Raw genomic sequence first — 24,592 nt, 5'->3', positions numbered from 1 at the left:
CACCTCCAAATCTGAGATTCTCTGCATCTTTGTATGGGCTCAACTGAAATCCTAACAGATTTAAGCTCAACATAAAGAACATGCTCTAACCTGAGAGGCTGCACAGGAATTTTTCCCATGTTAAAAAGCAGCTTCTGAAGATTCACTTCATTTCTACATGTAGTCAGGGCACTGACCAGCCATAATGATTTCACTGAAGACACTCAATGAGGTCACTACTTGATTCAAGTAGCAGTGCATGGAGCCCAAAATGAAGCAGTGTATTACCCTTCAGGGCTTGCCAAACCTGCCTGCAAGGTGCTCTGTGCCTCTAAGCCATTAAACAAGCATAAGCATACAATCAATCTACACAGCATGAATAGTCCCAGCGGTTTTAATGCAACAGCTTTACCTAATAAAAAGAGAACATTCAAAACCAATTTGGACAGATTGGAACTGTAAGTAAGCCCAGCCAGCTGAAAACCTGAGCAAACTCTACTGTGTACTCTTCTAAGCTTTATTCTATAGTGCTGAAGCCACAGTTCAGCAAAGTAATTGGCAATCCTTATTCTGTGGTTTGCTCCCCTACTATCCTGCACCAACTCAAAGACAAAGAAGTGAACAGCCATTCACTCAGATGGAAAACATTTACAGCAGGAGAGAGGAGTGAGTAGAAAGTCAGTTTCAGCGTAGCAAGTCTAATAGCCTGGATCTGCTGGTACAATCTGCCCATTTCCTGGATCTGCCCTTGTTGTATTTCTGATGGTGAGAGGCAGCCTTTGGTGGCCTCTTCATTTAAGAAAGGGGCTCCTCTTCATCAAAACTCCCCACCAGATGCCCTCCACTAACAAAAAAAATCAGTTTGCCATGCTTGACATTCTGTGAGTAAATGATAATAAACCAAACCAAATCTTTCCTTTCCAGGCTACGTCAGGGTATGCGCAGCAGCTTTGATTACTTATGACAAAACAAAACCAACATCAAATAGCAAACAAACAGCAACAACCAAAAAGAAAACAACCCACAGCCATCTTCCAAAAACCCACTGTAATTCCACAGGGGCTGTTTTGTTTGGTGAACAAATGATCTGGAAGGGTTTGGCTTTGTTTTGGGGGTGGGGTGAGGGAGTCGGTTTCGTTCGCCCAGGCTTTAATATTGCAAACCTTTCAGGAATTAAATTAGATTTTCAAATGTCATCATTAGCATTCCAACTAACTAAGGGTTTCATAACAAGACAACAATAAGACTCTGCAGGAAATTTAATCAGCTAGAGTCTTGTCATTCCCCCACCCCCCCCCACCCCGATCCATTCCTTTGGCAGAGAATGGTTATTTATGAAGCCACACAATAAAAAGAGCACCTCTAGGAAAGGCTTCCTTGGGTTGAATTCTCCTGCATCTTCAGGACAGAATACTTCCACAAATATATGGAATTCTGGTACTTTCAGAATCTAGAATAAACTAGATCCAAATGACAAGGGGAAAAAAAAGAAGTTACAAAAATATAGACCACATGGGTTGAAAAGTGGCTTAAAGAAATCAGATAACTTAACCCTTCTAGGTTCTCTCATAGATAGTTTTCTGAAACAGCCAAATTAATCTAGATTTAGCACATAACTACTCTTCTACAAACTAACTGAACATGAAAGCTAATCCCCATCAACAATGAGTGTAGTTTATCCATATAAAACATATGGGTATTCACCTTCAGCACAGCAGAGGAGGAATGAGACTAACCTGAACTCACTGGTCTCATTTCTTCTCACCAAAACTACTGACTAATCCTGACAATTAATCCAGCCCTCCCCACACTTTTGGGAGAGGAAAATTGGGTTAATGGAGCTGAAACTCCTGGCATTCATCTCTAAACCTGGCTTTAGTAGGTGTGCCAAGGACACAGCCCTTGGGGATCCAGAAGGTGAAAGCAGTTTTCAACTTTAAATGATCAGATGCCCCACGAGGTGTCACTCCACCCCTTCAAATCGTTCATGAGAGTGAAGAGGAGCAACACTGGGACTACTCAAGCAGCAAGAAATACTCCAACCCTGTGTATTATGCAGCACCATACACATAGCTTGTGTTTTTAAGTGCACAGCCATACGTGTGCACCTGCACACACAGCTATACACTAAGTGGCATTGCAAAAGTCAAACCCCAGGCTTAGAGGATAAGCATTAGGGATAGCACAGCTAGAGATGAAAGCAATCTCCAGGGTAACTAGAGCAAGATAAGGATTAATGTTATCTGGAGGGGGGGGAAAGGGTGGTGTTGATTCATTGTTAGGTGTTCAAACAGAAGCACAGAGAGAGAAGTAAGACTTCCAAGCAGCTCATTTCCAGACACACATGCACAGATGCACTCCTACTGTTAAGAGCAGCAGACAGAAGAGATGCTGGAAATTTCAAGGGAATGAAAGCTTGTTCATTAAAGGAGCAATCTGAGAAAACATGTGGTAAGAGCTGTACTACTCAGCACAGAGTTTTAGTCAAACTCAAGAGTTTTAGTCATACAAAAAGTAAAATAAAAAATAATGGGGCCCCTTCCTTGGTAAAAACCTCTTTAGACTGAAGGCAGAGCAGTGCTGTAAACACCAAACCCTCACTGCTCTGGCAAAATAACTTCAGTTTGAAGGCAGTTCCTGATGGGGGTGCATTTTAACGTGTGCCATCACAGCAGGAGAGTTAAAAATAGCAGAAAGATGCACTATGTAACTGCAATTTCTTATCTCACTAGCTGACATCTTAGTGACATTATGCTCTCAGACAAGCTACTTGTACAGCCCCTCCTGAATGCCACTCAGGGCTGTGGCTCTTAGGTGGGGACGGCCAACCCTAGGACAAGCTGATGAGTTCCAGCAGGAGCAGGGAGGGGATTGTCCCCTGGCACTCAGCTCTGGGGAGGCCACACCTGGAGTATTGTGTCCAGTTTGGGGCACCTCAACACAGGAGAGATGTGGAGGGGCTGGAGCTAGGGCAGAGGAGGGCAAGGAAGCTGGGAAGGGCCTGGAGAATAAATCTGATGAAGAGCAACTGAAAGAGCTGGGGATGGTTAGTTTGGAAAAGAGGAGGCTGAGAGGAGACCTCATTGCTGTCTACAACTCCCTGAAAGGACATTGTGGAGAGGCTGCTGCTGGTCTCTTCTCACAGGTGATTAGTGACAGAACAAGAGGCAATGGCCTCAAGCTGACACTGGGTAGGTTCAGACTGGAGAGTAGGAAACATTTTTTCATGGCAAGAGTGGTCAGGGATTGGAATGAGTTCCACAGGGAGGTGGTTGACTCAACAAACCTTGATGTGTTTCAAGGTGGTTTGGATGTGCTGCTTGGGGCTATGGTTTAGGGGTGAGCCTTACAGAGTAGGGTTCTGGGTTGGACTTGGTGATGCTGAGGGTCTCTTCCAATCTGAATGTTTCTGTGATTCTGTTTCCCCATTCTCTGCTCACTCCCCTCCTCTTAACCCCAGCTGTGAGGATGGGTGAGCTGGCCATCATGAAGCACCTCCTCACCCAAAGCAGCTCTTGTCAGAAACCTTTTAAGCAGTGTAAAGCTGTGGTCTGCAACACCATGAGCTGTCCCAACCTGAGCCCTTGCAGTGTGTGTGGATGGCCTTGCTCTGATCCACAGCCTGCACACCTCTGACAAACTTGTCCAAGGAGGTGGCCAACAGCTGCACTTCACATCTCTAGGTTTTAGAGAAACACCAGGTCAAAGCCTCTTAATTGACCTTCCTAGGAATTGTCTGCCTATGTATCTTAAGAAGCTGTGAAGGAAAACAGTCCACACATTGTGATATCAGCTTTTCTTCCCCTCCCCCCCAAAAAAAAGATGACAGGAATGTGGATGGGACCCTGACCACCACATCTCTGCCTCACCTGCTTTCAGAGAGCCATTGCTACGTGCTAAATTCTCTTTTTATCATGTGTGCCAAGCTATCCTCAGATATAGATGTAGAATTATGTCTGCTATTTTGAAAGATGCCTAAAGCAATTTGGATTTCTCATCAAAATAAATTAATGGGACTTGAGCACCCAAATTCCCCAGATGCTTTTTGAGAAGAAGGAGGGGAAAAGAAATACAGAAAAGCAGCTCAAGCCACGTTTCAGACATGTATTAAAGTGGAATTTTTTATTGCTAGTGAGGGGGCAAAAATAGGCAGCTGTTCAAGTGATTCTTTTAATTGAGGCAATTAGTCAGGCTCAGCTGTCACCAGGTAACAAAAAGCAATATAAGCTTTTATAAAGCTAGGTGGACTGTCTTAGCTTTTGGACTATAAGAGTTGCATAGGAGAACCTGGAAATTAACTGTAGCTTGTCTTGCCCAAACAGGACATGGCCACCAGCCCATTAAGACTAGAAGCCAAAGGCAGCACATCTTCAGAGAAGCCATCCTTCAGGGGCAAAACAGAGCCAAAGCCAACCTCTCATTGTACAGAGGGAAGGCAGCAAAGGAACAACTTTATCTGAGGAGGAGGCAACAAGAGAGTAGCAGCCTGCTACCAGATGCAGGAGTGAAGGAAGTGGTTAACTTTAAGCCCCTTATCATTCAGCAACTGTGCTCACAACCTAATACCGGGCAGCTGAAAGGCCTGACATCACTGAGGGCAACATCAAAGAGAAGGAACAGCTTTTTAAGTCAGAGTTGTCAAGGATAAATGGCCATGAATAAATTTAAACAGAGGAGCAGAATATGTGGAAGCTTCAGAGGAGGAGAGCCCTGGAAAAGCCACAGGGGCAAGAACCACACTAAGTGCAACAGGAAGAGTGATGGTGCAGCAACATGCTTTGCAAGCAGTGTGGACAAGCACCTTTTGCATTGCAATGGCTACTCTCCATTGCTTCTACACTGCCTTGTTTCTTCAGGCAGCCTTTCCAAGGGAGTGTAGCTAAGCCACCATTAAATCAAACTAGGAGGGTCTTTAACTCAGTACAGCTGAGAACTGAACAATCTGTAGGGGTGGCTGCCCCTGTTTTTCTAGATGATTACAAAAGGCCCTTAACTGCTACAATGCAATTGACAGAGATGCCTTTTTTGTTTCTTTTGTTTTTTGGTCATGCCAAGCACCACTGAAATATTTCTTAGTGGCACAGCTTGACTGTGTCCATCAGGAAGGACTGGCCCTTCTGATTTTAAACCACTTGCATTCCACAGACCTGAAATAGCTGTGTACCTCTGGTATCAGGACTTCTCTGAGCTTGAAAATCATCTCTGATTAAAGAAAACAAGCTGTGAATTTTAAACAGAACTGTAACTATTCCTGAATAAACTCAAGAGTAGATACTCTTATTATAGAGTATGACCAAATCTACCTTGAGGTCCATTAAGCATTTCTCTGCATGGGAAGCTAGCCCAGAGGAGCTGTTACACACTGGTTCTTCATGAAGATGAAATTAAAATTACCTTTTCTCTAATTCCTCATCTTTTTAATTCCTGGCTTTGCTCATTTCATGGTAATTTCCTTAAATGGATCAGCTTTCCTTAAAGGACCAGGAATAATTAACAGCACAGGAACAAGCAGCACTCTCCCCTCAGCATGGCTTGTGTCATGATCATAGAATCATAGAATTGTCAGGGTTGGAAGGGACCTCAAGGACCAGCCAGTTCCAACCCCCCCTGCCATGGCCAGGGACACCTCACACTACAGCAGCTTGCTCACAGCCACAGCCAGCCTGGCTGCAAAAACCTCCAGGGATGAGGCTTCCACCACCTCCCTGGGCAACCTGTGCCAGTCTCTCACCACCCTCATGGGGAACAACTTCTTCCTAACATACAATCTGAATCTACCCATTTCTAGTTTTGCTCCATTCCCCCCAGTCCTATCACTCACTGATAAGTCCCTCCCCAGCTTTCTTGTAGCCCCCTTCAGATCCTGGAAGGCCACAATTAGGTCTTCTCAGAGCCTTCTCTTCTCCAAAGTGAACCACCCCAACTCCCTCAGTGGACACAGAGCTCCAAGTGGGGTCTCAGCAGAGTGGAGCAGGGGGGGGAGAATCACCTCCCTGGCCCTGCTGGCTCTGCTTCTCTGGATGCAGCCCAGACTCTAGTTGGCTTTCTGGGCTGCAAGTGCTCACTGCTGGCTCATGTCAAATGCAAATGTCAATTCACAGAGCTGTTTCAGGAGAGGGTTTGTGTTGTTTTGTTTGTTTTTAAACTCGGGTCCTAGCCACTACGTGATAAAGAAAATCCCAAAATAAAATGGGAGCCCCTAAAACTCACAAGGCTAAGAGAAAAATTGCATTTGTGGAGAGTTTCCTTCAGTGGAGAAAGCTATCAAACAAGGAACCTCTGTGAAATTGGGTTTTAAACAAGTCAGGCTAGCATGTGGAAGCTACTAGAGATAAAACTAAATACTGGCCTTTTATGAAACACATCATCCTGCAAATCAAAAGTAACATCTTGGGTTTTCTTGGTTACCATCTGGATTCTGTAAGTTTTTCAGTTGAGAAGACAGCAACTGGAGGCTGCAAAGTTTAGCAGTTTAGTTCATTATATCCAGCTCTCTTTTTTTCCCCAACAGCTTTTGTTTCATTAGACCTTTCCCCATCAATATTTGAGTGAAAACAGTCAGGATGCTCAGTAACTCCACTCCCCACAGCACTAGGGTTTAACTTTACCTTCCAAATGTACCTGCAGGGCAGCTTCCACAACTATGGTTCCACATCTCCTGGTATCTGTTTCAGTAAGAGTCCCCAGCTCAACAATTGGTGTTAATTAACCTGCATCACTTCACGGGGTAGTGATGGCAAACAAAACATTAAGCTCTGTGCCCTGGTGTAGACTGAAGCTTCTGCTGGCAGGATTTAACTTCCACAGTTAGGGTAAACTTCAGTCACACTTTCATTACTACTGTGGCCACTGAGTTTCTGTCTACACTGATGAATAAAAACTCTCTTCAAGTGAGCAATGCCTTGTTCCCATGAGTAAACAAAGCTCAGCTGTGTTAAAATAAATAGATGAATTCAGATCATCAGTCTGATCAGGTCCTAAAAGCAGGGGGCAATGCAACTAAGAGTCAGCATTTTAGTACTGTCTTGAAGGAAATCACATAACTTAGCATAGAGGAGTCTACAAGATAATAAAATCTGGAAGCAGGGAGAGGCTGAAGGCCTGTAGCTATTCTTCCACTAAGACATATGTTCATTGCAGCGAGGAAAACCTCACCATCTAAATGCACAGGAGGTACCTGGCCTTGGCAGGGCTTGATGCTGCCAGCAATTCTGAAAGCCTCGTGCTCCTTAAATCATTTCCCCCCCCCACAATCAATGCTTTTTCTATTATGAAACAAGTTGAGAAAGCAAGTGGAGAGGAAGGGTTTAAAGTCTCCTGCCAAATGTGATTCTCATTTATTTATTAGCCGATGATTTAGAAATTAAGAGCCTCAGCCCTGCGTTTCCAGCAGCGTGTTTGTGGAAGGCTGATTTAGCATGGGTTCAGACAGGGAGCTGCAGTCCCACATCCAGCTCTCAGAGTGACAGATGTACAGTTAATCAATTTTTCTTTTGCTTCCTTGGGTTTTAGCTGTACTTGAGATGTCAAATTTGCAAGTCAATCGAGATGTTGGAGTGCCTCTTGGGGTCCTAATTTCTCAAAGCCTATGAAGCCTGTGCTTCCCTTGGAGCACGCAGAAGACCTGCATTTGAAATTGCCAGGGAAATAAGTATACTTCTCAACTTCCTGATAGGAGGCCCCTCACTACATTACAGCTTTCCCTTATGCAGTTTCCTGCAGCAATTAGCATTACTTGAGGCCAGCAAATAACAGGAATTCAAACTGGTGCAACTACTCTGACTTTCATCTCACCAACATTTACACTCAAAATCGCCTGTTTGTCAGCCAGACAAATTTAAGAGGGGAATTGCAGTTGACAGAGTAATGATTTGTTTGAAGGGGGGAGAGGAGGGGGGGGGGGGGAGAGGGGGGGAAGGAAATCAGACCAAAAGCCTCCCTTCAGAAATAGCAGGAGCCCTTGCAGAAGTCACAGAAATGAAGCACTCATTCCGCAAGCAAAGCAAAGAAGGCTTCATCAGAAAGTTTTTAGCAGGCGTCAAAGAGCAAAAAACAGAGAAGGCTGAAGACTGGCCAAATGAATCAGCACAGTTGTGCTTACACATAGAGATCAGCACAAGAGCCTGAGCTCAGTCATGCAAGAGAAGAGGCAGTGTGCAAGGTGATGATCTAATCAGGTTCTTACCAGGGCTTCATTATCTTCTGCAATTTCTGATACCGTCTGCAAAATTAAAACTCGCAGGTGAGGAGACACACTTTAAAAACAGCTGTACTCTATTTACCTCTGCCCACACACATCCCCACCACCACCACCCCACCCCCCCCACCCCCAAACCTGATTCATAAAACTGAAAGACAGGCACACACTAAGAGGCAGTAAATTACTAACAATCTGCTGTGAACAGAAAGAGTTCAGCAAGTGATAAAGGACATTCAAAAGCCGTGGCTAATATTTGTTCAGAAAACTTGTGGCAGCTTCTGTTAGGAAAACAAAACCACACAAACAGAGAAGAACAGTTGATAGGGGAAATAAATTACTCTACAAGCCGTTTCTCTCCACCATCACAGCACATCCAGGCACCCTAAATTAGTTCAGTACTTGTGTAAAAGACTTCTTTGGTACAAAACAACCCAAGGTTACACATGAAGCATTTTCTGCCACGTTCCTATGACATGCAGTCTGTTGCCTGAAATAAAACCCCTCCTGTACAGTATCACAGTATCACTAAGGTTGGAAGAGACCTCAAAGATCATCAAGTCCAACCTGTCACCACAGACCTCATGACTAGACCATGGCACCAAGTTCCACGTCCAATCTCCTCTTGAACACCTCCAGGGATGGTGACTCCACCACCTCCCTGGGCAGCCTGTTCCAATGGTGAACAACTCTCTCAGTGAAGAACTTTCTCCTCACCTCAAGTCTAAACCTCCCCTGGCACAGCTTGAGACTGTGTCCCCTTGTTCTGGTGCTGGTTGCCTGGGAGAAGAGACCAACCCCTTCCTGGCTACAACCACCTTTCAGGTAGTTGTAGAGGGCAATGAGGTCACCCCTGAGCCTCCTCTTCTCCAGGCTAAACAATCCAAGCTCCTTGAGCCTCTCCTCATAGGGCTTGTGCTCAAGGCATCTCCCCAGCTTTGTTGTCCTTCTCTGGACACATTCCTCTTTACTTCCAGTCTCCAACAGCAATACTGATGACAGAGTTGGCAGCGTGGTTGAAAGTTCTTGTGTAGTTAGGACCAAGACACAGCCAAACCCTGACCCTCTGAGGTCAGAGACACATCGGCGCAACCCGCACTAGATTCTATGGCCCTGCTCTGGCAGGGGGGTTGGACTCGATGATCTTTGCAGGTCCCTTCCAACCCCTGGCATCCTGTGAGTCAAAACTGTCTTGCACCAGCAGCTCTATGGCACAAACACAGCGCAAGACACTCCTCCCAACAGGATATGTAAGCTCACCCATAGCTCTTCTGCTCCTAAAATTCACCCACCAAAGGACACATCTAGACCCAAGGTGCTGAATCAATGCACTTAAAGACAATGCTTAGGAATGTCAATTACTGATGGAGATTTTAAGAGGCCAAGCCAAACAGCCAACTTTTCATGTGATGCCCTTGCTTTCCTACCAGCTTCCAAAGCACTTAATTCCTGTTTATAGCAAGAGGTTTAATGTATCCATGAGGGGCTGTTTTAACTAGGCATTTCCTGGGTTACACATACTCTACTGACATGCAATGGGAAAATTAGCCTGAAAAACTCTAAGTGGTTTCTGCAGAGTGGAGGAGAAAGTTCTTCAAAGAGAGAGTTGTTAGCCATTGGAATGTGCTGCCCAGGGAGGTGGTGGAGTCACCATCCCTGGAGGTGTTCAAGAGGGGACTGGATGTGGCACTTGAAGCCATGGTTTAGTTAGTCATGAGGTCTGTGGTGACAGGTTGGACTTGATGATCTTTGAGGTCTTTTCCAACCTTGTTGATTCTATGCTTCTACACTGTTGTGTGTCATTGGTGAACCAGAAGCTATGGCATCTTATTAACATATTCAGGAAACTGGAGGCCAAATATTAAGGCGGGGGGGGGGGGAAGGAGGAAGCAAATGAGTGCATTTGAAAGCTGCAGCCCTGCTAATCACGATTTGCAAGTCATCCTCCTGCTAATAACTGAGCTCCAGAACTGCTGATTATGCTGCTGAGCAAGCTGAAGATAAACCAGCAATGGTAAAAATGGCAACCAGGATAAAAGACTTCTTTTTAAATCACCACTTAAAAAACAAACAAAACAAAAGACCCAAAACACACCCAAAAAAAACCAAAACAACAACAACAGAACATCCCCCCCCAAAACACCCAAACCAACCATCAACCAAAAAACCCCCTCACAACAACCCCAAAAATCAACCCAACAACAACAAAACCCCAAACCACACAGAAACCTTCCTGTGTCTCCTAACTCTGTGTATAGGTTATTTCCAAGGAGGACCAGTCTCAGGGTGGTCATCTTGTGGGCTGCCTTTTGTAACCATCAGGGGAGAAAACACAGAGAGGACATCACAGGAACAGTGCTGTGAAATCCTTCATTGCTAGCTAGGGGCAGCAACAGACATGCCTGGAGATCATGATGGCATAGTTTGCCATGTATCCAAGAACAGATTGGGCTACAGCCTAAGTCAGGTTAAAACTGACAACAGAACAAGAGGACACAGTCTCAAGCTGTGCCAGAGGAGAGTTAGCCTGGATATTAAGAAGAAGTTCTTCCCAGAAAGAGAGATTGGCCATTGGGATGTGCTGCCCAGGGAGGTGGTGCAGTCACTGTCCGTGGAGGTGTTTTGAAAGAGCCTGGATGAGGCACTTGGTGCCATGGTTTAGTTGATTAGATGGTGTTGGGTGATAGGTTGAACTCAAACTCAAAGGTCTTTTCCAACCTGGTTAAATTCTATTCTATTCTATTCAATTCATGGCTTTGATTCTTTCATGCTCTAACTGCTATCTGTATAGCCAGTAGTAGCAAGCAAACAGAAAAGCATCTTGATGACCAGACAGCCTTAAAAAGGTGAGAAAATTACCCTCAACATCGTTTTAGGAGCAGAAAATTTCAAAATACAGAATTAACCAAGTTGGAAAAGATCTTCCAGTGATGGTGACTCCACCACCTGCTTGGGCAGTACATTCCAATGGTCAATCTCTCTTGCTGGGAAGAATTTCTTCCACACATCCAGCCTAAACCTCCCCTGGCACAGCTTGAGACTGTGTCCTCTTTTTCTGGTGCTGGTTGCCTGGGAGAAGAGACCAACCCCCACCTAGCTACAACCTCCCTTCAGGGAGTTATAGATGGTAATAAGGTCTCCCCTGAGCCTCCTCTTCTCCAGGCTAAGCAACCCCAGCTCCCTCAGCCTCTCCTCACAGGGCTGTGCTCCAAACCCCTCCCCAGCTTTGTTGCCCTTCCCTGGACACACTCCAGCAACTCAACATCTTTCCTAAACTGAGGGGCCCAGTGGGAGATCCCAGCCCCAGCAGCATGTCATTCCTGTGCTGCTGCACTGGGCTCTGTTAAACCCTAGCAAGGAAAACCACAATTGGGTTCTGTCTCCCACAAGTGCAGGATCCAAGCAACCTCATGCAGCAAATGCAAGCAAAACTTCACAGCATCCTTCTGAGCTCAGTTGTTTTTTTTTTAAGACAGCTGCTTTTCATCCTGGTGCTGGCTATGGAGAAGCAGCAAGGAAACTTGAAATCAGAGGCCTGTCTGTCAGACAAAGAGAAACGAGCAGTGGTGTTTGCAAAGTGGTAGTACTTCAAAGAGAAGACTCAGTTTTGCCAGAGATTTTTCAACAATAGGCTATCATCAGGAGCATTTTCTCCATGGCTGAGCCTGGGGATTAAAGAACAAACATCTGAGTCCTAGGACAAAACGTTCAAACAGCAGCTCTTTCAGCATTCACAGACCTCTTATCCATCTTGAGTTAACTGGCAATGAGTTAACTGGGGCTCAGAAGATGTGACAGAAAATATAAATGTAGAATAGCATGGAGAAATAATGGAATGCATTTCTTCTGGTGAAGAAACACAAATTCAGCAAACTTTTACTTGAGAGGAAAGATAACCACCACATTAAACCAATTTCTGCTCTTATTTCTTTGGCTTTGGAAAGGGTGATAAGAGCAGCAATCAGTCTAGAAAATCAGATGGTGTAGCAACATGGTCACAGGCTCACAGGATGTTAGGGGTTGGAAGGGACCTCTGAAGATCTTCCAGTCCAACCCCACTGCCAGATTAGGACCAGAGAATCCAGCACAGGTCACATAGGAACACATCCAGATGGGTCTTGAAAGTCTCCAGAGAAGGAGACTCCACAACCTCTCTGGGCAGCCTGTTCCAGTGCTCTGTCACCCTCACAGTGAAGAAAGTCCTCCTCATGTTGAGGTGGAACCTCCTGTGCTGGAGTTTACACCCATTACCCCTTGTCCTGTCCCAGGGTACAACTGAGCAGAGCCTGTCCCCTCCCTCCTGACCACCACCCCTCAGATATTTATAGACATTTATTAAATCCCCTCTCAGTCTTCTCCTCTCCAGACCAAACAGCTCCAGGGCTCTCAGCTTCTCCCCACAGGGCAGAGCTGCAGTCCCTTCAGCATCCTGGTAGCCCTCTGTTGGACTCTCTCCAGCAGATCCCTGTCCCTCATGAACTGGGGAGCCCAAAACTGGATGCAATATTCCAGGTGTGGCCTCACCAGGGCAGAGGGGGAAGGAAAACCTAATGGTAGAAGATAATTACAGAGTTTTGCCAATGAACAGGTGGAGGCTGTCACTGAAAAGAGTGCATGCAAATTTTATTTGTCCCATCAGTAAACCAAAAACCTTATACAGAAAGACCTAGCACAAGCAGCAATACCTCTCCTATTCACACACAGCCCATGCTAAAGCTACCACCGAAGGAGAAACCAAGATAAACCCTCCAGCAAGTCAGTCTGGAAATGAATAAGAACAGTCTGCCACCTCCACCAGCTTTCCTCTTTTTATATCTATCTACCCATCTATAGCTCTATACACACATATAACTTGTTTCCTCTGGAGGGCTGACTCTGTGGTAGCAACCAGCCAGCCCTCTCAAACCCTTCCAGGTATGGCCAAAGATGCTGAAAGCCTCTGCTGACCTAGACACTGTTAAGCATCTCAATACTTTTATTTATAGGGATTTATTTATCTTTTATTTTAGAAACCATCCCTCAGTTGCATTTGCACAGATGGGAACAAAACCAAGGCCAAAGCATAACACATTATGAAGGAAAATCAGTGTTTGTGAAAGGTTCAGAGACCAGAGTGGTGAAGGACAGACAGCAAGTTTTATGCAGGGAGAAACACCAAGATAATGTGAGAATAGAATAGAATTAACCAGGTTGGAAAAGACCCTCGAGGTCATCAAGTCCAACTTATCACCCAACACCTCATGACTAACTAAACCATGGCTCCAAGTGCCACATCCAAGCCTTTTTTGAACACCTCCAGGGATGGTGACTCCACCACCTCCCTGGGCAGCACATTCCAATGGACAATCTCTCTTGCTGTGAAGAACTTCTTGCTAACATCCAGCTTGAACCTCCCCTGCCACAGCTTGAGACTGTGTCCTCTTGTTCTGGTGCTGGTTGCCTGGGAGAAGAGACCAACCCCCACCTGGCTACAACCTCCCTTCAGGTAGTTGTAGAGAGCAAGAAGGTCTCCTCTGAGCCTACTCTTCTCCAGGCTAAGCAACCCCAGCTCCCTCAGCCTCTCCTCACAGGGCTGTGCTCCAGACCCCTCCCCAGCTTTGTTGCCCTTCTCTGGACACCTTCCAGCACCTCAACATCTTTCCTAAACTAAAGAGCCCAGAACTGGACACAGGACTCAAGGTGTGGCCTAACCAGTGCTGAGTACAGGGCAGAATGACTTCCCTGCTCCTGCTGGCCACACTATTCCTGATGCAGGCCAGGATGCCATTGGCCTTCTTGGCCACCCGGGCACCCTGCTGGCTCATGTTCAGCCTACCGCCAACCAGTACCCCCAGGTGTCCCTCTGCATGGATAAACCTTAAGGACAAGTTATCACTTTAGGTGCTTTGCTACCATAATATGTTCCCTGTGGGGGCTCAAAGGAACTTAGTGACACATTTCCAGCTGAATTCCAAGGATCAGCCCTTGCCTTTGGACCTCCCCAAGCCACACAGATTTCCATGCAGGATGGCCCTGGAGAGGGTCATTGTGAACAAAGGTAGGAGATGTGTAGGAAAGCTTCCTCATCTACAGAAAAACTGATGGGACAGTGCACGGCCAGCCTGCCACCCACATGAAACTGGTATTTGGCTACTGCTGCTCAGGCAAACCCAAGGTTAGCCCACATTTTCATTTGAACTTCAGGAGAAACTTCTTTAAAGGTGATAGAGCACTGGAACAGGCTGCCCAGAGAGGATGTGGAGGCTTTCATAAACCCACATGGACACCTTGCTGTGCCTAGATCAGTTGATCCAGGCACACCTGCATCAGCAGGGAGGTTGGGCCAGATGATCTCCAGAGGTCCCTTCCAACCCCTACCATTCTTGAGTCTGGATAACAAACAGCCTATAGAAATATAACACCACAAATGCACAGGAGTACCTGGTCCTGGCTTTTGCCTGTATTGGGCAAAATAAACAAACAAATACAAATAAACACTGGGGAACACTCTGGCCAGGATCTTGAGGACTGTGTCCAGCTCTGGGCCACTCAATTTAGGAAAGATACTGAATTGCTGGAAGGTGTAGCCAGGTGGGAGTTGGTCTCTTCTCCCAGGCAACCAGCACCAGAACAAGAGGACACAGTCTCAAGCTGTGCCAGGGGAGGGTTAGGCTGGATGTGAGGAAGAAATTCTTCCCAGAAAGAGAGATTGGCCATTGGAATGTGCTGCCCGGGGGGGGGGGGGGGGGCTGGAGTCACCATCCCTGGAGGTGTTTAGGAAGAGCCTGGATGAGGCACTTGGTGGCATGGTTGAGTTGATTAGATGCTGTTGGGTGATAGGCTGGACTCGATGATCTGAAAGGTCTTTTCCAACCTGGTTAATTCTATTCTATTCTATCTTGAAATAAATCAATTTTAATTAAACCTGACAAATGATTATAAAGTTATGCAGCAGCACTCCCCCTCCCCACAGCCATCACAATATCCCACACCCATCACATTCCAAGAGACAAAAGAAAAGGACCCGGGAAAGTTGCAGAAGCAGCGACTTCAAGCCCTTCTCAATTTTTTTCTGTTTGCTAGTTTCTTAACTACTCCACTTTTGATTGGAGTTAAAAACCAAATCAATTCGTTTTGCTCAGCCTAGCACTCTGAAGAACATTTAGAAGTACAAACCCACTGCTGGAATTACTCTTTTTATCACAAAAAAAAAGGCAGGAAAACTGCTTCCTCGCCTCTTCCTCCTCTCTGCCAACAAGGTGTTAATGCCACCACTTAGCCGGGGTCATTTAAATGCTAATATTCTTAAGCACAAGCAAAGTAAGAAAAACAATGCTGGAGAAAGGCATTTGGGAGGGGGGAGGGAGGGGAGCGCAAGGGGCAGCAACTCTCCCCTGCCCTCCAAAGATGTGATCTTGAATGGCTCAGTCTTCAGAGGAGGCTTTTATCACCTAAAACCCAGTGTAAAGGTTCTCACAGGAATTGGTCCTCGTGTGTGCATAGAGGGAGGGTTCAGGCCCCAAGCCTGAAGACTAATGGGGAACGAAAAAACCCCAAACAAAAAACAACCAACAACAACAACAAAAGATCCCCCCCAACAACCCACACCCAACCCACAAAAAAGCCCCCCAAAAAACAGCCAAAAATCCCTAAACAACAGCCAAAAATCCCTAAACAAAACAACAGCCAAAAAAACCCAAACATAACAACAGCAAAACCCCAAAACAAGAAAGCTAAAACAAACAAAAAAACACCCCAAACCAACAAAAAAAAACCCAACAACCCCAAACAACAAAAAAAAAACCCCAAACCACCCCGAAAAAAACCAAAAGAAAAAGCCCAAAATAAGAAAAAACCCCAAAGCAACAACCAAAAAAACCCCAAACCAAAGCAGAGAACGGAGAAAAATCAACCACCACATTGAGTGAGCCCACAAGGCAAACTGCCTCCACTTTGTTCCTCTCAAGGAAGGGAAGTGCACCGAAAGATGGGGCTGCAGCCCTGTCTCATCCTCCTGCCAGCACTCTCTCTCCACCGTGGTGTAACAGACTACCTGGGTTTATATCTTTTTTTCCCCCCTTTGGCTTTTTGCCTCACAGACAACAGTCAGCTCTCCCGACGTTACAGCAGCACTAAGAAATGAAGAGCGCATAAAGAACCTGTTGGACAAGAATTGATTTTGGCAGCACTGTCAGGTTAAGTAATCTCTGCTCCCAGGTGAAGCTTCAGAGGACTGGCTGAGCCCAACAGCCCAGTGCTGTCCAAAATACCAATCATTCTCCTCCCTCCAGCCTCTGCCTTCTTTTCTGAGGGATTAGCAAACTGAATCTGAGCACTGAGGAGTCAGATGAGCATCTCGGCCTTGACCAAGAGAAGAAGCAGGTCCTACCTGCACAGCCAGTAGCTGGGAAAGATGGAAGTGGACTATCCTTGTTTGGTGGGAGAGACCTACCAGCTTGGCATTGCTTTGACCTTCTGAAGAGTCTTTTTCCGTTTGCCCTAGGGGTTGTGCTTGCACATCTGCTTTCTGGTGCAGCACTGTCAGCTCAATCAGGGAACTCAACTGGGTCAAGGAATCAAAAGCAGCCTTTATTGTGTCACTTTTAATGATCTCTATCAGTTTTCCAGTCCAGCTTTGCTACAAACAGTACTGGAATAACTCTTCAGACAAAGCAGGACAGGAACAAGTGTCTGTGAGCAAGGGCAGCTTAAGTGTTTTGACAGCACTACTGAAATAGTCATCAGACTGGGATGGAAAAAAACCATTAGTAGGTCTGCGATCAACTGTCCCAAAAAGCGTGCTGAAGTCGGAGTGACTCCAAAGCAGCCTCTCTGCAGTTTTCCACTGGGCTAGCGTACAGTATTAGCTGTGTGAGGCAAGCCAAGAGCTGAAATTTCACTGAACAATACAATTTGTCCTTCAGGCATGCACAACTGCCACCTCAGAGACTTCCAGCTGTACAGCAGCCAGCTCTGCAACTGCATGTGCTCAGCACAAGACTCTCAGCCCAGAGTCAGGGCAGATAGAAACACATTTATTAACAAGCTAACACGAACCTGATCTCACTGCCTTCACTACATCCCATTGGGGGGATGATAAAATTTAACAATCATCCCAGTTTAAAGCAAGTTTTCCTTTCCAATCTGTGCAACCAAGCCATTACAAGCCTCTTAAAATTCCAGGCAGGCTATCTGCACCCATGTCTGAGCAGCACTGACTGTAGTGCTCCTGTGCCACGGCTGGTGTACAATAAAGCTGCCCAGCACAGCCACTTTGATGGAGCAGACCTCTGAAGAAGAACCTTTTCAACAGCAGCAGAAACAATTCTGGTTACTGTCAAGACAGGGAGGCTTAGCACAGTCTTAGGGTTTGGTGGTGTTTTTATTGGCAAAAAATCCTGTGTGTTGTTTCAGCCAAATCACAAGTGACAGACAGCGATAGTGCCAACAATTCCACACAGGCCTTCACCCTTTCCCTCCCAGTTATGACATTATTGCTTCTTATGATGATGGAAACAAATTTAGATTCCTTGTACTAACGTTTTGGTCTTTCAGTATTTCCAACTCAGAACTTCAATTTTCCTTTTCTGTTAGGAGGGGCTGTTTTCCTTTTAAGAAAGGCTGAGACTCTGTCCCACTGACACAATACACAAAGATGCACAAACAAAAACAAAGCACCACATCTTTACCAGTCTCCTGCTGCATCACAAACACTATCTACACAGCCATGATTCTTCTGAAGTACTGATTCTGTATTCTAGAATATAGAGCACAGCTCTGAATGAGCAAACTGCATTACCTCAGATCACAGGATGTTAGGGGTTGGAAGGGACCTCTGAAGATCTACCAGTCCAGCCCCACTGCCAGAGTAGGACCACAGAATTCAGCACAGGTCACACAGGAACACATCCATACAGGGCTGGAAAGGTTCCAGAGAAGGAGACTCCACAACCTCTCTGGGCAGCCTATTGCAGGGCTCAGTGAAGAAGTTCCTCCTCACATTGAGGTGGAACCTCCTGTGCTGGAGTTTAGATCCATTGCCCCTTGTTCTATCCCAGGGTGCAACTGAACAGAGCCTGTCCCCTCCCTCCTGACCCCCAGCCCACAGATATTGGTAGACATTGATTAAATCCCCTCTCAATCTTCTCTTCTCCAGACTAAAAAGCCCCAGGCCCCTCAGCCTCTCCTCACAGGGCAGTGCTGCAGTCCCTGGAGCATCCTGGTAGCTCTGTGTTGGATTCTCTCCAGCAGATCCTTGGCCCTGTTGAACTGGGGAGCCCAGCTAATTAATTTTTTAATGTACTGCTTTTGTGCTTATTGTGCTTGTCTGGCTGAGCTAACTTTTTACCTGGGCACTGACACCACCACAGGCTTTGGGAAGTTTGGTGAGGTGTTGTTTCCTTGAATATATCATCAGAAGAGGAAACACATGGGGAAATGTTCTTTATCATGGGAAGGAGGAAAAGAAGTTGCAGATAGAGTCCTTCAGAGCAAAGGGCTACAAAGATGATTAGGGGACTGGAACTTCTCTCTTATGAAGAAAAACAGAGGGACTTGAGGCTTTTTTAGCTTGGTGAGGAGATGACAATGGGAATCTTAACAATACTTAGACACACTTAAAGGGTGGGTGTCAGGAGGATGGGGCCAGGCTATTTCAGTGGTGCCTATTGACAGGATGAGGTAACAGGCACAAAACTGAACTGAGGAGGAACTTCTTTACTTTGAGAGTGGTGAAGCCCTGGTGGAGTCTCCATCTCTGCAGTCATTAAAAACCCACCTGGATGCCATCCTGTGCAACCTGCTCTAGGTGAACCTGCTCTAGCAGGGGGGTTGGACTAGATGACCTCCAGCCATGAGGCCATGTGGATGATCAGAGGGCTGGAGCACCTCTCCTGTGAGGACAGACTAAAGGAGTTGGGGCTGTTCAGTCTGGAGAAGAGAAGGCTCCAAGGTGACCTAATTGTGGCCTTCCATTATCTGAAGGGGGCCTACAAGAAGGCTGGGGAAGGACTTCTCAGGATCTCAGGTAGTGATAGGACTAGGGGGAATGGAAAGAAGCTGGAGGTGGTGAGATTCAGGCTGGATGTGAGGAGGAAGTTCTTCACCATGAGAGTGGTGAAGCCCTGGACAACTGTCCAGGGAGGTGGTCGAGGCCCTGTTCCTGGAGGTGTTTAAGCCCAGGCTGGATGAGGCTCTGGCCAGGCTGATCTAGTGTGGGGTGTCCCTGCCCATGGCAGGGGGGTTGGAACTAGATGATCCTTGTGGTCCCTTCCAACCCTGACTGATACTATGATACTTCTATGATACCGCCAGAGGTCCCTTCTAACCCCTATCGTTCTGTGATTCAGTGATCACTTCTTCCAGTGTCACTCCTGAAGACATTTTTCATGGGTCATTGTGGTGGCATAGAATAGAACAAACCAGGTTGGAAAAGACTTTTGAGATCATAAAGTCCAACCTAAAACACTATCAGGCTGCTCACCTCCTGCCTTATTTTAGAGCATTACATCCTGTGGGGAGCAGAAGAAACACTTACTGACACCTCACTTTTACATCATCTCTATATCCAACCAGAGAGCCTGCATATTCAGCTCTCCTTAACTAGGCACGGACTAGGCTTCAGGCTTTGGGGATGCCAATACACACAGTCTGAGAAGTGATTTGACATCATTTGGCATTCAACAAATCCAAGTGCCGGGTGCTGCACTTCGGCCACGGCAACCCCATGCAGAGCTACAGGCTGGGGTCAGAGTGGCTGGAGAGCTCCCAAATAGAGAGGGACCTGGGGGTGCTGATTGACAGCCACCTAAACATGAGCCAGCAGTGTGCCCAGGTGGACAAGAAGGCCAATGGCATCCTGGCCTGCACCAAGAATAGTGTGGCCAGCAGGAGCAGGGAAGTCATTGTGCCCCTGTACTCTGCACTGGTTAGGCCACACCTTGAGTCCTGTGTACAGTTCTGGGCCCCTCAGTTTAAGAAAGACATTGAGACACTTGAATGTGTCCAGAGAAGGGCAACATGGCTGGGGAGAGGCCTTGAGCACAGCCCTGTGAGGAGAGGCTGAGGAAGCTGGGATTGTTTAGCCTGGAGAAGAGGAGGCTCAGGGGTGACCTCATTGCCCTCTACAACTACCTGAAAGGTGGTTGTAGCCAGGAAGGGGTTGGTCTCTTCTCCCAGGCAACCAGCACCAGAACAAGGGGACACAGTCTCAAGCTGTGCCAGGGGAAGTTTACGCTGGAGGTGAGGAGAAAGTTCTTCACTGAGAGAGTCATTCACCATTGGAATGTGCTGCCCAGGGAGGTGGTGGAGTCACCATCCCTGGAGGTGTTCAAGAGGAGATTGGATGTGGCACTTGGTGCCATGGTCTAGTCATGGGGTCTGTGGTGACAGGTTGGACTCGATCTTTGAGATCTCTTCCAACCTTGGTGATACTGTGTGATACTGTGATCATGGATTAATCATAATATGGAATCAGCATTCACTTTTCTTCATGACCTATTACCTTGCCTTGCAAGCTCTGCTATCATTTACAGGTCACCCAAACCAAGAAACAAAAGCTGGTTTAATGTTTATTGTTTGGGGTTGTTTTTTTTACCTCCCCTCCCCTTTTTATGTTTTTTTCCCTTCAGATTTCATGGCATGCTCTGGAAGTCAGAATAAGCCTAAACAAATCAAACAAACAAAAACCCCCAAACAAAAAAAAAAAAAGCAAAGATGAGCCACCTCAGTCAGCAGGACTGAGATAAATGTGGAGAGTTTAAGCCATGCTGCATCTCTGCTGCTATAAATATGTTCATGTTGACAAGACCCACTCAGCCTTCACTAGGGCTCCATCCACCCTATAATCTGCCTCCCACCAGCCCCTAATGGCTGTGCCCCAGCACACACCAGGTCTATGGTTCACTGGCTCTAAGCAGCAGGCACTCGAGGAGAGCTGGCTCAAATTATAGTAACTGCACACACTATTAAAAACACTTCTGCAAAGTAAAACCAAAAAACCCAACAAGCGACAGCAACAACCACCCCCCCTCAGTTTGTTATTTTCCAAGGCTATCCTCTAATGTATTCTAATCTTCACTACTCAGGTATATAATACATGGAAAATTATCCAGGAAAGACTCTCAGCTCTTGTCAGCTTTATATATTACTACTTCTTTTCCTCACCAGGAAAAAAAATAATCAAGCAGAGGCAACTGGAAAGCCAGTGATTTATTTTCTCTTCCTCTGGTCTCTGTATTTTTACAGTCATCAGCCCCACTGAAAATAATGAGTAAGTAGCACAATAAATAAAGCCAAGTCTAAATAAAGCAGAGGCTTTTTCCCCCCTCCTTGGGAAAAGTTACATAAAAAGCTGGTGTCTTGCTTTCCAGAGGCTGCCCACTAAAACTTAATTACACACTCAAGTTATAACTTAAGAGCTGCCCCTAACACGAGCTCCACGTGCAAAGAAAACCTCAGAGCAGCCTTACGCTGAGCCACGATGGCACCTTCTGTGAGCATGGAATCACTGAATCAAGAAGGTTGGAAAAGACCCCAGAGATAAGTCCAACTTATCACCCAACACCTCATGACTAACTAAACCTTGGCTCCAAGTGCCACATCCAAGCCTTTTTTGAACACCTCCAGGGACAGTGACTCCACCACCTCTCTGGGCAGCACATTCCAATGGCCAATCTCTCTCGCTGGGAAGAACTTCTTGCAAACATCCAGCCTAAACCTCCCCTGGCACAGCTTGAGACTGTGTCCTCTTGTTCTGGTGCTGGGTGCCTGGGAGAAGAGACCAACCCCCACCTGGCTACAACCTCCCTTCAGGGAGTTGTAGAGAGCAATAAGGTCTCCCCTGAGCCTCCTCTTCTCCAGGCTAAGCAACCCCAGCTCCCTCAGCCTCTCCTCCCAGGGCTGTGCTCCAGACCCCTCCCCAGCTTTGTTGCCCTTCTCTGGACACGTTCAAGTGTCTTAATATCCTTCTTAAATTGAGGGGCCCAGAACTGGACACGGTAGTCAAGGTGTGGCCTAACCAGAGCACTGTCTGGCCCTTGGGGGAAAACAGAGAATAAAGTTTGAGTTAGCCAAATTTATCAATTTCTAGCACAGCTGCACCACAGCATGAGCAGAGAGATACCACTCAGCCTGGGCCTCAGATGTAAGGGCTGCCCTCAGTGCCAGCAACTCATGGACAGCTGGGAAAGCACACAAGAGGGGGTCCTTGAAGAGGAGGCACAAGTATTTCCCACCCTCTCTGACCCCCTCAGAGGCTTCATGCCAGTCTCTGGGTGGCAGTCTCAGAGCCAACTGCCACTCTAATGCTGTTTCACATCATGGCTGCTCTCAGGTCATGGCTCAATGACACATCTGGTCCAATGGAACAGTGTGTGCCACCAAAAAGGGCATTTTTTGCACCCTCTCATAGGATCACAGAATCTTAGGGGTTGGAAAGGACCTCTGAAGATCATCTAGTCCAATATCCCTGCTAGAACAGCTTCATCTACAGCAGTTTGCACAGGAATTCATACACCTGGGGTTTGAATCTCTAGAAAAAGTGACTCCACAAGCTCTCTGGGCAGCCTGTTCCAGTGCTTTGTCACCCTCAAACCTTCATTCTCATGTTCAGAGGGAACTCCTTGTGCCCAGTACCCTTCATCTTGTTTCTGGACTGCACTGAAAAGAGTCTAGCCCTATAGAATAGAATAAACCAGGTTGGAAGAGACCTTCAAGATCGTGTCCAACCTATCATCCAACATCACCCAACCAACTAAACCATGGCACCAAGCACCCTATCAAGTCTCCTCCTGAACACCTCCAGTGATGGCGACTCAACCACCTCCTTGGGCAGCACATTCCAATAGGCAATCACTCTCTCTGTGTAAAACTTCCTCCTGGCCTCCAGCCTAAACCTCCCCTGGTGCAGCTTGAGACTGTGTCCTCTTGTTCTGGTGCTGCTTGCCTGGGAGAAGAGACCAACCCCTTCCTGGCTACAACCACCCTTCAGGTAGTTGTAGAGGGCAATGAGGTCACCCCTGAACCTCCTCTTCTCCAGGCTAAACAATCCCAGCTCCCTCACCCTCTCCTCATGGGGCTGTGCTCAAGGCCTCTCCTCAGCTTTGTTGCCCTTCTCTGGACGTGTTCAAGAGTCTCGATGTCCTTCCTAAACTGAGGGGCCCAGAACTGGACACAGGACTCAAGGTGTGGCCTAACCAGTGCACAGTAACAGGGCACAATGACTTCCCTGCTCCTGCTGGCCACACTATTCGTGGTGCAGGCCAGGATGCCATTGGCCTTCTTGGCCACCTGGGCACATTGCTGGCTCATGTTTAGGCAGCTGTCAATCAGCACCCCCAGGTCCCTCTGTGTTTGGGAGCTCTCCAGCCACTCTGACCCCACCCTGTAGCTCTGCATGGGATTGCCGTAGCCAAAGTGCAGCACCCGGCACTTGGATTTGTTGAATGCCATCCCACTGGACTCCACCCATCTGTCCAGTCGGTCGAGGTCCCTCTGCAGAGCCCTTCTACCCTCTAACTGACCTGTTCCATGATCTTGCCTGGCACTGAGGTCAGGCTGACATGCCTATAATTCCCTGGCTCATCCAACCAGACCTTCTTGTGGATGGGCACCACGTTGGCCAGCTTCCAGTCTTCTGGGACCTCTCCAGTGAGCCAGGACTGCTGAAAAATGATGGAGAGTGGCTTGGCCAGCTCATCTGACAGCTCTCTCAGCACCCTAGGATGGATCCCATCTGGTCCCATGGACTTGTGGGGATCCAAGCTGCTGAGCAGATCACCAACTACCCCATTCTGAAACAGAGGAAAACTATGCTGCTCCCTGGCTCCTTCTGCCAGCTCTCCAGGCCAGCTGTCTGGAAGACATTCTGTCCTGCTAGTAAACATTGAGGCAAAGAAGGTGTTAAGTAACTCTGCCTTTTCCTCGTCCTTTGTTACAACGTTCCCCTCCATGTCCACCAAGGAGTGAAGGTTGTCCTCGCCCTTCCTCTTGCTATCAATATATCTATATAAGGACTTTTTGTTGTCCTTCACGGCAGAGGCCAGTCCAAGCTCCATATGTGCTTTTGCCTCCCTATCCTCTTGGCCCTCCTCTTCTAGATATAAGCATTGGTAAGATTCCCTCTCAGTCTTCTCCAGGCTAAAGAGCCCCAGCTCTCAGCCTTCCCTCCTCAGACAGATGCTGCAGTTTCCTCATCTTCACACTCTACTCATGCCCACTTCCTCTCTTGCTTCTTCAAGTCCCAAACTAAGCAGAAAAACTCTGCACACCAGAATTAGCTACTTTGCAAACAAATCAGCAAGCTGGATTGACTTTGTGAAGCATCCAGACACAAAAAACAGCTGCAGGAAGGAAGGAAGCACAATATAAAAGGAGAAGGGAATGCACAGCTTAGAACAGATATCCTGGCTTTGCAACTTCCTTTGCAAAACCAGACTT

General features: G+C 46.9%; 1 protein-coding gene across 3 annotated transcripts in view; it reads right to left on the bottom strand.

Moving 5' to 3' along the window:
* The window catches only part of ELMO1 (engulfment and cell motility 1), a 405,265-nt gene that overhangs the window by 260,687 nt on the left and 119,986 nt on the right, over positions 1-24,592 (bottom strand). For all 3 annotated transcript variants that reach the window (XM_068152730.1, XM_068152729.1, XM_068152731.1), the window contains one exon: positions 8,165-8,200. In XM_068152730.1, the coding sequence (XP_068008831.1) occupies positions 8,165-8,200 (36 nt within the window). The remainder of the gene's footprint in view (positions 1-8,164; positions 8,201-24,592) is intronic.

The sequence above is a fragment of the Melanerpes formicivorus genome, unplaced genomic scaffold, assembly GCF_026170545.1.
Source record: "Melanerpes formicivorus ecotype bairdi unplaced genomic scaffold, bMelFor1.0.p_v2 SCAF_24, whole genome shotgun sequence".
Lineage (NCBI taxonomy): Eukaryota > Metazoa > Chordata > Aves > Piciformes > Picidae > Melanerpes > Melanerpes formicivorus.
Note: the sequence above shows the minus strand (reverse complement) of the source record. Positions and strands in the feature narration are given on the sequence as shown.